Source organism: Onychostruthus taczanowskii, unplaced genomic scaffold (genome assembly GCF_017590055.1).
Source record: "Onychostruthus taczanowskii isolate IOZ18803 unplaced genomic scaffold, ASM1759005v1 scaffold5, whole genome shotgun sequence".
Taxonomy (NCBI): Eukaryota; Metazoa; Chordata; class Aves; order Passeriformes; family Passeridae; genus Onychostruthus; species Onychostruthus taczanowskii.
In genome coordinates, this window is record NW_024502568.1 from 5,388,404 (window position 1) to 5,401,275 (window position 12,872).

General features: G+C 51.4%; 1 protein-coding gene across 4 annotated transcripts in view; it reads left to right on the forward strand.

Annotated features, from left to right (window-relative positions):
• Window positions 1–1,914: 1,914 nt before the first annotated feature.
• LOC121341838 (dynamin binding protein) overlaps window positions 1,915–12,872 on the forward strand; it is a 34,452-nt gene continuing 23,494 nt past the window's right edge. Inside the window, exons 1-4 of one of the 4 annotated variants that reach the window (XM_041415709.1) lie at window positions 1,925–1,976; window positions 8,595–8,759; window positions 10,157–10,335; window positions 12,556–12,678. In XM_041415709.1, coding sequence (XP_041271643.1) covers window positions 10,191–10,335; window positions 12,556–12,678 — 268 coding nt within the window. In that variant the 5' untranslated portion in view covers window positions 1,925–1,976; window positions 8,595–8,759; window positions 10,157–10,190. Of the gene's footprint in view, window positions 1,977–8,398; window positions 8,489–8,594; window positions 8,760–10,156; window positions 10,336–12,555; window positions 12,679–12,717; window positions 12,785–12,872 lie in introns of those variants that run through there. The other 3 variants (XM_041415710.1, XM_041415708.1, XM_041415711.1) reach the window with 3 other exon arrangements.

Consider the following 12,872-nt stretch of genomic DNA (forward strand, 5'->3'; position numbering starts at 1 on the left):
TTTTTGTGATGAACAACTTGGTAGAGCTCCACTTGGCCGTGGCTGAGCCCTCCACGTGAAAACATGGTTACAAAATGTTTCTGAGGCAGGATTTTTAAGCACGCCCCTCAAAGGCTTGCCATGAGCTTCGCCCCCAGTGTTGCAAGAAGCGTAGGCTAAAAAGCGCACAACCTTTGGGTGTATCATCGGCCAGATAGGGATTTCTTAGGCTTTTGAGGCTTCAGTCAAGGCAAAAATGTTGGCAGGTTTGTGTCAGAAGACACAGCTAACAGTCAATCCTCCCCATCTTCTCTAGGCCACTCATTATTTTGTAGACCTCTTCCCCACTGTATGTCCTTCTACCAAGCTGAAGAGTCCCAGCCTACAGTTTTTTGCTGTACAGTCTGTTCCCCTGTCTCTGAGCATCCTTACTGCCTGCCTCCAAACCTTCTTCCATTCTCTGTTACCCTTTCTGAGATGAAAGGACCAGACTGGAAAACATTTAAACAAAGTGAAGCCAGGCCCAGGAAAGTGAACCAAAATTCTTATAAGCAAAGCTGTGAGGATCTTGGCAGAGCCAGGAGGGCAGACAGAACTCTGCATGCAATGCCTTCTCATTTCTGTATCTGGCATGGAGGAGGCAGAAAAGGGAAAATACAAATAAGTGAACTCAAAGAAAAATTAAGCAGCTTGCATCGGGATGTCAGCAGAGGAGAGTTGGTCATGGCAGTGACCTGAAAGGCTGCAGGAGGGATTGAGATGATGAAAAACGCTCAAAACCTTCTTTGGCAGGCAAGAACAACAGAAATTTTGGGTCAGAGGACATGTAGATCCCTGTGGCAGGGGCTGGTGTCTTTCTTCAGCACCAGGAAACCCATCTGCAAGCATCCACACGTGCAGGGAATAGAGCACCTGTGCAGCTTCAGGCCCCCTGCCCACGGCATCGTGCCAAGGCAGCAGAGTGGGTCCCCGCCTCAGGAGAACAGACGGGAATCAGCACCCAGCCTGTGCACGTACTAACACGACTCAGAGCCAGCGTGCAACGCGTTCTGCTCACCCGCTCCTGGCTGGTGGCAAGTCAAGTTGAGATCTGTGTGGTTGCTATGGAGAACTGTAGCTAAATGCACAAAAGTGCCAAACAGCGATAACTGCTCAAGGGGGACTTACAGACTCCGGGCTTTACAACTTGTTGCTGAGGGATGGTATCCCTTGGGGCATGGAGGCTTTTTTGAGCCTGCCAGGAAATCCAGCGCCGGACCTGCTATACTTGGTATGCCAGGTCTTCTGTGATGCACAAACTAGCCCTCTCCATCATGGATTTCTGCTGGGGAGCTATTTGTTTTTCTCCATCTTAATGCTTTGGCATGATCTTACAATGTATCTAAGCAGCCAAGGAGGCTGCTAGCGGCAAAGCTGAGACTGCACCAGATGGACAGTGTAGACCCACTCGTCAGCTGCTGCCAAAGCCGAGAAGGCAGCGAGATTCCCACAAGGCAGCAGCGGGGAAGGGGAGCCCCGGCAGTGCGTGCGAGGCGGCAGCGCTCCGTGGGGAAGCAGAAGAGGGTTTGCACAGGCAGCTGCCTGCCGTGCTCCGCACCGGGCTCCCGGGTGTTCTGCCAGCAGCCTGGCCCGGTGCATGGCTCCCGAGTGCCGTGTCCAGCCCGGCGGGGCTGCACCCCATGTCCCCCATGCACCGGCTGCTCACCGTGTCCCGCCGGGGGGAATGCCTCGCAGCCCGCGGCCGCGCGGTGCCGCACAGGGCGAAGTCCCCGCGTCACCGGGGGCCCCGGGCTCCCCAGGCTGCGGGCCAGCCCCGCGGAGCAGCTCCGCCCTCCCAGCGGCACCACGCCGGGCCGGGCCGGGCGGAGGCAGCCGGGCGGCGGGGCGGGCGCTGGGAGCCGGGCCGGCCGGGGCCTGGGCGGGGCTGGCCGGCCGCGGGCGGGAGCGGGACCCCCAGGGCCGGAGCGGCCGCAGCGCCCGGAGCGGGCCGGGAGAAGGTAGGCACCCGCCGGAGCGGCCGGAGGAAGCCGAGTGCTCCCCGCCCGCCGCTGCCCGGCTTGGCCGCTGCCCCGCCGGCCTCCCCCCATCCTGCGNNNCCGCCTGCCGGTGCCGGGGGCTGCCCTGGGCCGCGCTGGCCCCAGCGGGTGCCCCAGGCTGGGGTGCTGCGGGCTCGGGTGGGTGCGCTCCCCTCGTGCCAGGGCAGCGTGTGGCCCTCCAGCCCTGCGTGCCCAGCTGGGTGCCCGCTGTGCCCCGTCCCACAGCACACACGCTGCCCTGGCAGCACTTCGGGCACCTGGGCAGCGTGGAGCAGCTGTGCGATACCGCGGGAGCCGCCCGTCTCCTCCCCACGTTGCACTTTGGGATTGGGGTCTCTTGAGCCGTGTCTATTCCGGCAGTGGTAAGCCGGGTGGTCACCACCAGGCAGGCAAGCAGCTGATGGTAGCTGGTGTTGCCGGGACAGCTTGTTACAGGAGAGCACCTGGCCCTTTAGAAGTTATGTGGCCGTCCCACAGTGGTTTGGCACCGGGAGTCTGGAGTTGTTGGCACCCGTGAGGGTGGCACAAGTGGTTGTACAGAGAAAGCAGAAGCTCAAGGCTGCAGCACTGTGCCTTTCCCGGGTGCTCCTCCGAGGGCATTCACTTGGTTCAAGGCAGCCTGAAAAGGGAAACTTAAAAGAATTCCCTGTTTGTTTTCACTCTTGCAAACACAAATCCCTCTTGCAACACTGGCAGCCTGGCCCCATTGCCTTGTACTTATCAGAGATGAGCTGGAGGTGTCTCCTCCAGTAGCCCTGCCAGGGGATGTAGGCTTGGGTCACCCTCAGAATACTCTGAGAGGCAGCTGCTGCTCCTCTGCTGTCCCTTTGCTGACCTTAAGTGGTACCTCAGCTGATCCTGTCCTTGCTGTAATTTGGCCTTTGGGTTCAAACATCTCTGCTGCTGTTCCTGCTGTTTGGAATTCTCTCTCCACTTCTGGCCTTTCATTCTCCTTGCTGTAGTACCTAGGAAGCCTCTAGTTGTGTCATACGCATAAACGTCTGCTTTGACGTTTTTCATGATTCCATAACTTTCAGTTTCTTCTGAAAAGGCTTTCTTTCCCCTTGCCTCTGCTTCCACTGAGATTTTATCTCTTCATCTGAAAGAGTTCATAGATACAGAATTTGCAGTTTTGCGGATGCTTTGCCAAATACAGCCTCTGTACCATGCTACAAGACGTCACCATCATCCCCCTCATCTTGACTCACTCTGGCTGTGAGTCGTGCTGGGCAGTGTCTAAATGTGTCCTGCTTGTGTGTGAGGCCTCCACAGCGCCGAGTGTGCCCACATCTCTGAGCTGGCCTCCACTTTCTGTTCGTGAGATCCTCTCTTCAGGGCCAAAGGTTTCAGTTGTCTCTCCAGCTGCTCTGCTTAGAATTAGCAGTGACATTAAAAACTAGCTTGAACATACGACAGTTTTAAAGCACTGTTGATAATGGGACGGGAGGAGCTGAGCAGTAGGGGCAGAGGAAAGGAGTGACTCTCAGAGCTTTACAGGGCACCACCTCTGCCAGCTGTCACGGGAATCATGGCTGTGTGACCTCTTGAGCTTCTGAGTGCCATTGAGGTGTCCCTGCAGCGGGTGACCTCAGACGGACTTTGTGACAGTGGTGATGTAAGCTTAGGTGAGACAGCCTGACTTGTGCTTACCTCAGCACTTCACTGCCTTAACTGATAATTTCCCCTCAACCTCCAGCAAAAGTACATTTCTAATCACATTACTCAACTCCACTTCTGAGTGACACAGCTTTTTACTTTGCCTTCTTTTTAGAACCTTTCTGTGGGGAGATAAAATTTATTGCTTCCTTCTCGGGAGCACCTAGGGACTCTGAAGGGAAGAGGTCTGGGTAGCAGCAGAGTCCCTGCTGGGGATTGAGGTTCTTTGGAGATACAATACAGAACAGGAATGGTGGTGAGCAAAGAACAGTTTCCAAGTCAAACTCAATTTTCAGATTTCTGGACTCTCCACCCAGCAGCCAAAGCATCATAATGGGCTTCTGTCCAAAAGTTATCTTGAAGAATATTGTTCAGGGTGCAAAATCAAGTGCTACAGTGTTAAGGAATGTCCTTGTAGTCCCAGTTCAACTTGTTTTGGATATGCACTCAAGGTGTAATGACTAATTTTGTAATTGTATGCTACTTACCACCTGTAGCCCAGCCACAGGTACTGCACATCAATGGTGATTCTGCTCTTGGGGTTTTGTCTGTTCCTTATTCTAAGTTGTATAATTTTAGCCTGTCTGCAAAACTGGGACGAGACACAACCATGTACCTTGGGGTCGGAGAAGACAGGACTTTGTAACACAGTCTGTAAGGTGTGTGCTGCCACAGCATACAGAATTTGGGAAATTCTTGTCTCCCAAGCTGGTGTTCTGGCCTTTGCATGCTTTGTACCCTACTGCCAGAGATTAAATATCCATCGCAGTCATGTTGCTCATGTGTTGTGTTCTGCTTTGCATTAAAAATTAATGCTGTGCTCTAGTTTCCAGATGACTTTCGTTTGCTTGCCGTCTGGCTCAGCATGAGCTCCTCTTGCTTCCTTGCCGCGCCACTTTTAACCCACACAAACACCACCAGCTTGCCCTCAGACACATCCTGCAACAGAGCAGGTGAGAAGACTGACAGCCAGAGCCCAGCTGGAGAGATGTAGTGGTTTGAATGGCTTGTTTGGTACACTGCAGAGCTCCTGTGCCACACAGGTGTGGAGGGAGGCCAGAGCTTGCTTAAACAGCCCTTTACTTGATACTCCTGGTTCTTCAGGGGTTGGTGATCCAACCAAAAATGTATTCATATCAATGACTTTTGATATATCAGGTCACAGACAAAGCAAAAGAAGCTATTTCTTTTTAGGGTGAGAAGGTTCCTCTTCCTCCTGGGAGCTATGTGCATTAGAAGGTGGAGTGCAGGAGAATTCTCTTGTTTTCCACTGTGTGAAGCTCATCTGGTGGACTCTGGGATCTGCTGAGACAAGCAGCATGTCCTATCAAGAAGCTGCAGTGATCAGCATTCCGTGGTGGGAGAAGGCTCCTCTCCTCAGCACCATTAGTTGGGGGTTTTCCCTGCTTGCTGCGTTGCCCATTCTGTTGGGATTCACAGGATCAGCTCTGCATTTGCTGGAGCCACAGTCCCTGCATTGGCACCATCTCCAGCTGGGGCCCAGGCAGCCTGGCTCAACAGGGTATTGTTTATTCCACCCAGGAATGTGCAGGCATGCAGGGACCTCGGGGAGCTTTACAGAGCAACACGTTCTGCTCTGAGCAGGGAGAGGGGGTGTGGGTGGCCACAGCTCTGAAGGCTGGTGGGAGCAGTCAGGGCGTGCTGGTGTGCAGGTAATGTCCTATCCTAGAAGTGTGAACGAGGACAGTGCAGGCTGTGCAGATGCATTGGGGTATGGAGGAGGAAAGGAGGGCTGTCCAGATTTGGAGAACACAGGGAGGAACAGAGGAAAAAGGTAGAAATGTCTTATATGTAGTTAGTAAGCTTCTGTTCTTGACACAGTGGTGTGAGAAGCCAAGCATAACTGCTGGTTCCTTGCACTGTGTGCTGGGTACTAATCCTGCAGCCTAGAGCACAGCAAGAGCTGCAGCAGATCTCTTGTCAAAGCCAGTCCTCCAGCAGCTGAAAAATGCACTGAACTGAGGGGTATCTCTGAACTGGGGGTGGATTGTGTTTTTAGTGAACAGACACTGAGCTATAATGAGTGGAAGGAAGTATGAAAAGACCTAGGTGAAATGGAAGGTGTTTTTCAATTTTTAAAAAGATCACTGACAGCATTTGTTTAATATTTTTTATATTAATTTTTCTAATCATTTTGTGACAAGCTTGTCTTTGTACATTTCTGGGAATATGACCATTCCTAGTCTACTGCTTATGCAGGTTCTAAAGTTCTTATAGAGACTGAGACATCCACTGGACAAGAATCCACTTGTCCCTCCTGTGCAAATCCTGCATGCCTGTGGAAGCCCACATGGCATATTTTGGTCTGTTTGGTGAAATGTTAGTTTTTCAGTTACAGTGCAGTCATACTCTCCATAGTCAGTTCTAACAGTGCTGCTTCTTGAGTGAGAAGCTGGAATGTATTATTTAGTGGAGAAACAAGTGGCAATAGCACATGTTAAGTTTGGTTTCCTTGCTGCTTAATTTGTGGCATCCATCCATTACTGTTTTTTATGTCATGGTCTGAGCAGTGCTTTGGCATAGGAGTGGATTAGCTGCCCTCAAACCCTTTGGGTCTCCCTTTTTACTTCAGCTGTTAATACTTCTTGTAATCAGCCTAAATGGCCTCTTCACATTGCTGCCTTATCTCTTAAGTGGTTAAAATCCTTGCTTCAGCATCTTTAGTAGTCCTGCCTCCATCTAAATGATGGTGCTTCTAGCAGGTGCCTGACAATTACATTTGATGCTGGTGAGTCCATTATGTGGGATTTTTTACCCTGCAATTGCAGCTGCAAGAAGAGGAGGGATAGAAGAAGTTGTCAGAGTCTATGTGCAAATGGTGTTTCTTGGCTAACCCAGTCTGTGCTGAAGAGCTCAAAACAATATTGTAACAGAGTTAATAGGTATCATTTCATTCTGGTCCCTGCTTCCATCAGCCCACGCTGGACCAGACACACTCCAGAGCTAACAGCAAAATGGGATAAGCAGTCTTCCATGAAGGTAATGTTAGTGTGTGCTGAGCATGCATGCATGCATGCAGACTGGGGGGAGTGATTAATGCCCTGGGAATCCACTCTCTGCCTTGCTGCACAATGCTGTTGTGTCAGGCCCAGAGCTTGGCAGCAGGCAGGCCGTGGTCAGGCGCCAGGAACACGTTACCTGGTTTGTGCAGGATCAGGCAGTGAGACAGAGCCTGTGTGTTCTCAGCAGGGCGAGTTCCTGCTGCGCCACAGCTTCATACTTGCACAGTGAGGCTCTCTTTGGATGTGGGTCTGTGCTGGGCGGGGGCAGGAGCCCTGCAATCCGCAGTCCTGAGCTCCCCCAGCCTGAAATCCCAGAGTTTGCTCAGTTGTGGCAGAGCTCTCCCTCCTTCCCTGTGGCAGGCAAGGATCACCCATCCTTGAGGTGAGAGGTGCTTGGCCAGCTGTCAGGAGCTGTGACTCACAGGGGATCACAGGCAGAGCTCTGCTCTCCCTGCAGTCTGCTTTTCCTTCTGGAGCCTCTGCGTGAGCTGTTGCTGAATGCTTGTTTTCTAGGCTGGATCTGGAAGAAGCTCGGGTCCACTAATAAGCCTGAAGAGTTGGACTCAGTAAGTTTCCAGTCTGGAATATGCTGGGAGGCTTCCTTTTCTAGGTGGGGGTTTGTAGAAAATGTTGGCAGGCAGCACTACAGGGAGTAAGACAAGGCCAAGGCCCTGGAAAATGTAATATTTTGTGTTCAATTTATGTCATGGAGCAAGCAAACTCCACAAGACTGATTCACTGCTTGCAAATACAGGGGCATGCTGTCTGTACTCCAGTGCTGGAGTCAGGGAGTGATCTTGCTCTTCTTGGTACTGCTGAGGGAACATGAGCCTGTTGGGATTCTAGTTGCTTCACACTTTCTAACAAGTTGCCTCTCAGGGAATGCTTTGGACATGAGTAGGTTAGTGGTTTATTATAACTGTAATTAATATATACATGCTAAAACTATTGCAGACCTGCCTGTCCCTCTCTATGTTTGTCTCATTGGAAAATCTTGCACATTTTAATGATGAGTCCCCCAAGCTGCAGGTGAGTTAAAGGAAGTGACACTCCTGTTCTCATGGGTGGGATCGGTGGCAGGGCTGTATTCTCAGTGCCAGTGACTGTAGCAAAGCCAGGTTTGGGTCTGCAGCTCACTTACTGTAGTATTTGCATACCTCTGCCCATTCTTACATTACACCTTTGACAGAGGACATACAAGAAATCTCACTGTCCCATCATGTGCTCCTGGAGAAACTACCCCAAGGCAGCAATTATGCCTGCAATATGTTTTTCCCTCTTTGTCCAGTGCTGCTGTGAAGTTTGAATATTCAGAGTATGGTTAGGATTCCTAGGAGCCTGAGCTCAGCTGGCAGCCTGGTGCCTGCAAGGGACTGCTGCTGCTGCGCCTGCTGCTGCTGCTCCTGTTCCCATGAGAACGTGCAGCAGCATGCCCCAGGCACCCCACCTCAAACAGCACAAGGATCCTTACTTGTCTTTAGTATTTTTAAGCTAATTGATAGCTCTTCCATCTTTTTCCTTGCTCCACATGGTCATGTTTTTAATACTGTTACTTCTTCCGCCTCAGTGGGTTTCTGCTATCCTGAACTGCAGTTCTTTGTGCTCCTGATTCACTCCAGTCCATTCATCTCTTTTTGGTGGCAGAGTGCTGTCTGCTGCTGGATATTGGGCTCTTTGTTTGTACAGCCAGCACAAAGCTGGTGACAAAAGGACAGCCTGTGTCCCAAGGAGCCCACGTGCGATGGGGAAGGCAGTGGAGAGCAATAGGAGTGACAGACAGACAGGATGGCAGAGGTGAGGGTGGCCAGGGGCACGGCGTGCAGCAGAGGAATGGCTGGGGGCGGGGAGAGACGTGATGAGGAAGCTGTTCCTGCTGAGTACAAACCCGCTTTGTTCCCAGGAGGTGAGTCGCACTGGATAAACAGAATGGTCCCGTCAGCAGAAAACCTTTCCCTGCCTGGATCCCCCACTGCACTCTCACTGGAAGTTGGCTGCACCTCGTTAGCAGGGACATATTTCTCCTGCCTGTGTTAGCTTCCCCTTTTCCTGACTCTCCGGGGCTCAGGTGGGCTGTGTGTGGCTGTACGGGGAAAGGCTGCCCTTGGGGGGGCCGTGTGTTTGTGCTTTGTTGGGTTGTCACTGCTCTCTCTGCCCTTAGCTGGGCAGGGGGGGTGACAAGCCTGCTGACATGGGACGGGTGTCAGCGGCTGGGCGGCGCTTGGAGCGGGACTGCTCGCTGTGCGCTTGGAGCCGCTCTGGGGAGGGAGGACAACGGGTCCCACGGCAGGGAAGGGGTGTCCAAACGGGGACGTTCTCCAAAACGAGAACGGGGGCTGCTTGTGATGTGGGAGGAAAGCAGCCTGTGCCAAGCCGATGTCCCAGCGTCGCAGAGGGCAGGGCTCTGAAAGCACCGCGGAGAGGTGTTGGCAGTGCTGTCCTGTGCCTGTAATTGCAGGGGGTGAGGAAGTGAAAACAAACTCACTGGTCTGAGGTGAAGGTGAGGAATAATCTTAAGTCTTCTGATTGCTTTGGATGGATGAACCTTTCTGATCCCATCCTGAGGAATCTGGGAGGAGGCAAAGGAGCAGCTTAAGCTGCAGGACTGCTGCTGCCTTGGTGCACTGTATTTCCTTGACAGTGAGGCTGAAAAGCAGAAATTATACAGATGAGTGTCCTCAACAGCCACTTCCAGTGTAAGGGGGAACCCAGGACATAGCCCTTGCTGAGGAGATCTTTGCCTGCTTTCAAGTCTCCTGCCAGGAGGAATTTTCGCTTTGGCTCCCAGAGCCTTGTACAGGGTCTGCACCCTCATCTCAGTCTGACTTCTGCCAAGAGCCATGGTGGGGCTACCCAGGGAATGTCTGAGCCAGATACCTAGAAGGCAGAAAGAATATTTCCAGTCAGGTCTGAGAATGAGGATGGTGGTATGAGCTTGCCTGAGTGGACCTTGTGCCTCTTCTCTTGCTGGGCCAGAATTGTGGCGCTGGTTCAGCATGCAGTTCCTGTGGCCCTGAGTAGTGGCATGGGGAGGGGGATTCCTGTCCCCATCCTGCCAAATATTGTGTGGTGGGACATGCAGGTGGGTGGTGCCGGCTGCCCACCAGGCCCTGTCAGGCTGAGCTGTGCCCCACATGTCAGGGAAATGCTGAGCTTCCTCCCCTCCTCTTGCTTCCTTCCTGACAGGAATTCACTTCCAAATTTCTTGCTGCTTGTCCCCCCTCTTGTAACACAAACACATGATCCTATAGAGATAGCCAGAGGGGTGGGACAAGGCAGGTTAGGCCATGGGGGCTGCACTGCTGCAGCCCCTTGGCTCCTGCAGCATGTGGTGAAGGGTTGGCAGGGAGCTCAGGACAGGATCTCCCCACATCTGCCTCTGTGCTCAGGAAGGGCTTTAGTTCCTGGCTTATCTGTGATAATTTCAGGTGTTTCTGGGTGCTGACAAATTTCTCACTCTCTCAGTCTTAGGCACTGACCTGCCTTCAGACCCTGCGCAATGGAGGCTGGCTCCGTGGTGCGGGCAGTCTTTGATTTCTGTCCCAGCGTCTCTGAAGAGCTGCCCCTCTTCGTGGGAGATGTCATCGAGGTGTTGGCTGTGGTGGACGAGTTTTGGCTCCTTGGCAAGAAGGAAGGTGTGACAGGTAAGAGCTGGAAATGCCTGCACCTGGGTCTGTACAAGTGCCAGCTAAATGTGCACTCCGTGAGCGCGTCTTCCCTTGGTGGGGAAGGACCTGATTTGATTTACTAAATCTTTCATGGGCTTTGATTGGGACTGAGAGTGCAAGTTGCCGCTGGTCTCCTGCCAGCTTTGTGTCAACTATTCAGACAAGCTTGTGTGTTGTTTTTTGAGAGAGGTTAGTGGAGAGTCAGTTCTCAAGGAGATAGGAGCTTCACAATACTGGTTGTTCCAGTCTCTGTGGAGAGACTGCCCATTTCCTGGCTAGTTTATGTACTGACCTGCTGTGGCAGTGGAAAGGGAGAAAGGAAACAAATGCACTGAGAGTGGAAATGCATCCACTCTGGAAACCAGTCCAAGTGACCTTTTCAGTGGAGATAGAACAACAGTGACCATGTGTCCCCCCAAGCCCTCTGACTCAGCCCCACTTCCTCCTTTCTGCTTCAAAGCATCTTCCTGCACAAATTGCCATCAATATCTAGGTGCCTGAAAGTGCAAGTCTCTTAAACTTTTAGGGGGGTGTGAGAAACCTCAGAAGTAGCAGAATGCTCTTAGTGAAACACTAAGAGTCTCATAGTCTCTGTTTAGGCAGCTCTTTTTCATCTTAATCCTGATGTTAAGGAGATGTGTGAGCTCTTGGGGAGATGAAAGCCAGGCCTCTTCAAAGCATAGGCCTGCCTCTGTCTTCAGCATGAGGGTGGGACTGATTCCATCCCTGGCTGTGGAGATGGGGCTGCTATTGTAGCAGCAGTCTGGTTTCTCCTAACAGCCACAAGCTGTCTGCTGTCTGAAACAAAGGTGGACAGGAGCACTTCTCTCCTGTGCTCCATGTGACTGATAAGTGGCATTGAATGAGCATGTGTCTGATCCTGTTGCTGCTGCTGAAGTCACTGGGCAAGGATTATGTGTGCAGTTTTCAACAGAGTTTTGTCTCCCAGGATAACTGGTAAGGTTGTTATGTAGAAGATGAAGCTATTAAGGAATAACAAACAGATGTGTGTCATAGCTCAAAGATAAAGAAACATGCTGAAGTCAAACTGAATGTTTTTAATGACCTTTAACTCAAAACCCAATTGCATTCCTGCTTTCCCTTGGAACAGCTGTTGTAGTTTTCTGCCCAGCTTTCTAAGTTAAAGTTATAGGGACTTGAAAAAGCACTTTAGAATAGAAGCTGTGGAGGTGTTGCAGCCTAGTACTCATTACTCTGTGGAATAATTACTGTAACTCCATGTACAGTAATTCCTTTCTTACAGCATTATGTTGTTTCCATGTACAAAGGAGGAAACTAAGATAAGGGAAAAGAGAGTTAGTTAAAACTGTGAAGGAAGCAGCAGAGAATAGCAAGTATCAAATTCCCTATACACAGTGTAAAGCTCTGAGTGTCTAGGATATGGTGTTTCCAGGTTTAATTAGAAAATATTTGGTCACCTAGAGGCAATGCTGGGTGTGGTACTAGCCCATATTTCATCATATCCCCCTGCCTCAAATTATATAAGAAAGACATTTTTAGTGGCTTTTGCAGTGGGCTCTGCCATGTCATGTGCTCTCAGGACTGAAATTAGTATCTGATGGGTATCAGCTGGTGGCCAACAAATGTGCCATGGTGAAACAGATACACAGAATGACAGTGGGGAAGGTCCCTGGAGTCCCAGCAGTGCTGAAGCTGTGACAGAGCCTGTGACTCACAGGTGTGGCCATCCCGAGGGTGGCAGCCTGAATTCTGTGCTGAGACTGCACAGGGGGCCAGCCCTGTGGAGGAAGGAGCACCAGGTGGATATGCCCAGTCAGAACACACTGCTCCCATGATCCAGTACTACTGGATCCCTTAGTCCTCACCGTGGGTCTGAGTTGGGAAAGAAGCACTAAGGGCAGAGAAAACCCAGTATGTCTGTTCCTGGAAGCTCCGTGCTGATGGCACAGTCCCAGTAATGCACACAGCCTGTGGTTGCCTGGAGTGAGCCAAGGGCTCAAAGCTTTTTGTTCTCTGTTAGCTCTTAAGTACTTAAAACCCCAGGAATTCCTGGCTCCCAGACTTGTTCTTCTTCCACCAGCCTATTGAGGCATCCAGGGTAACTGGGTATTTCCACTTAGCAAGAGATTAATAGATCCCAAAATCTGGACGGAGGGTGGAGATGGTGGTGGGTCACAGGAAAGACTCATTGCTGACAATTCATTCTCCTTTTAGGACAGTTTCCTAGCAGCTTTGTTGAACCTGTGGATATTCCCCCTTTGAAGCAGGGAGAAAAACTGTTTGTTTGTACCAATGACTTCACATCTCAAGAGCCAGGGAGCTTGTCATTGCAGAGAGGTAATCTCCATTCCCTTCCTTTGCTTTGCACCTCAAAAGCCTCACCTGTCCTTCCGGATGGATGAACCTAGTCACAGCATCCTGCCTAGAGTGACAGAAGAAAGAGGTGAATCTCCTAATTCCTCATGACATGGGTCATGTCAAATCCACCATGGTCCTCTAGGCTTCTGCCACTTTGATACAGGTTTTTCATG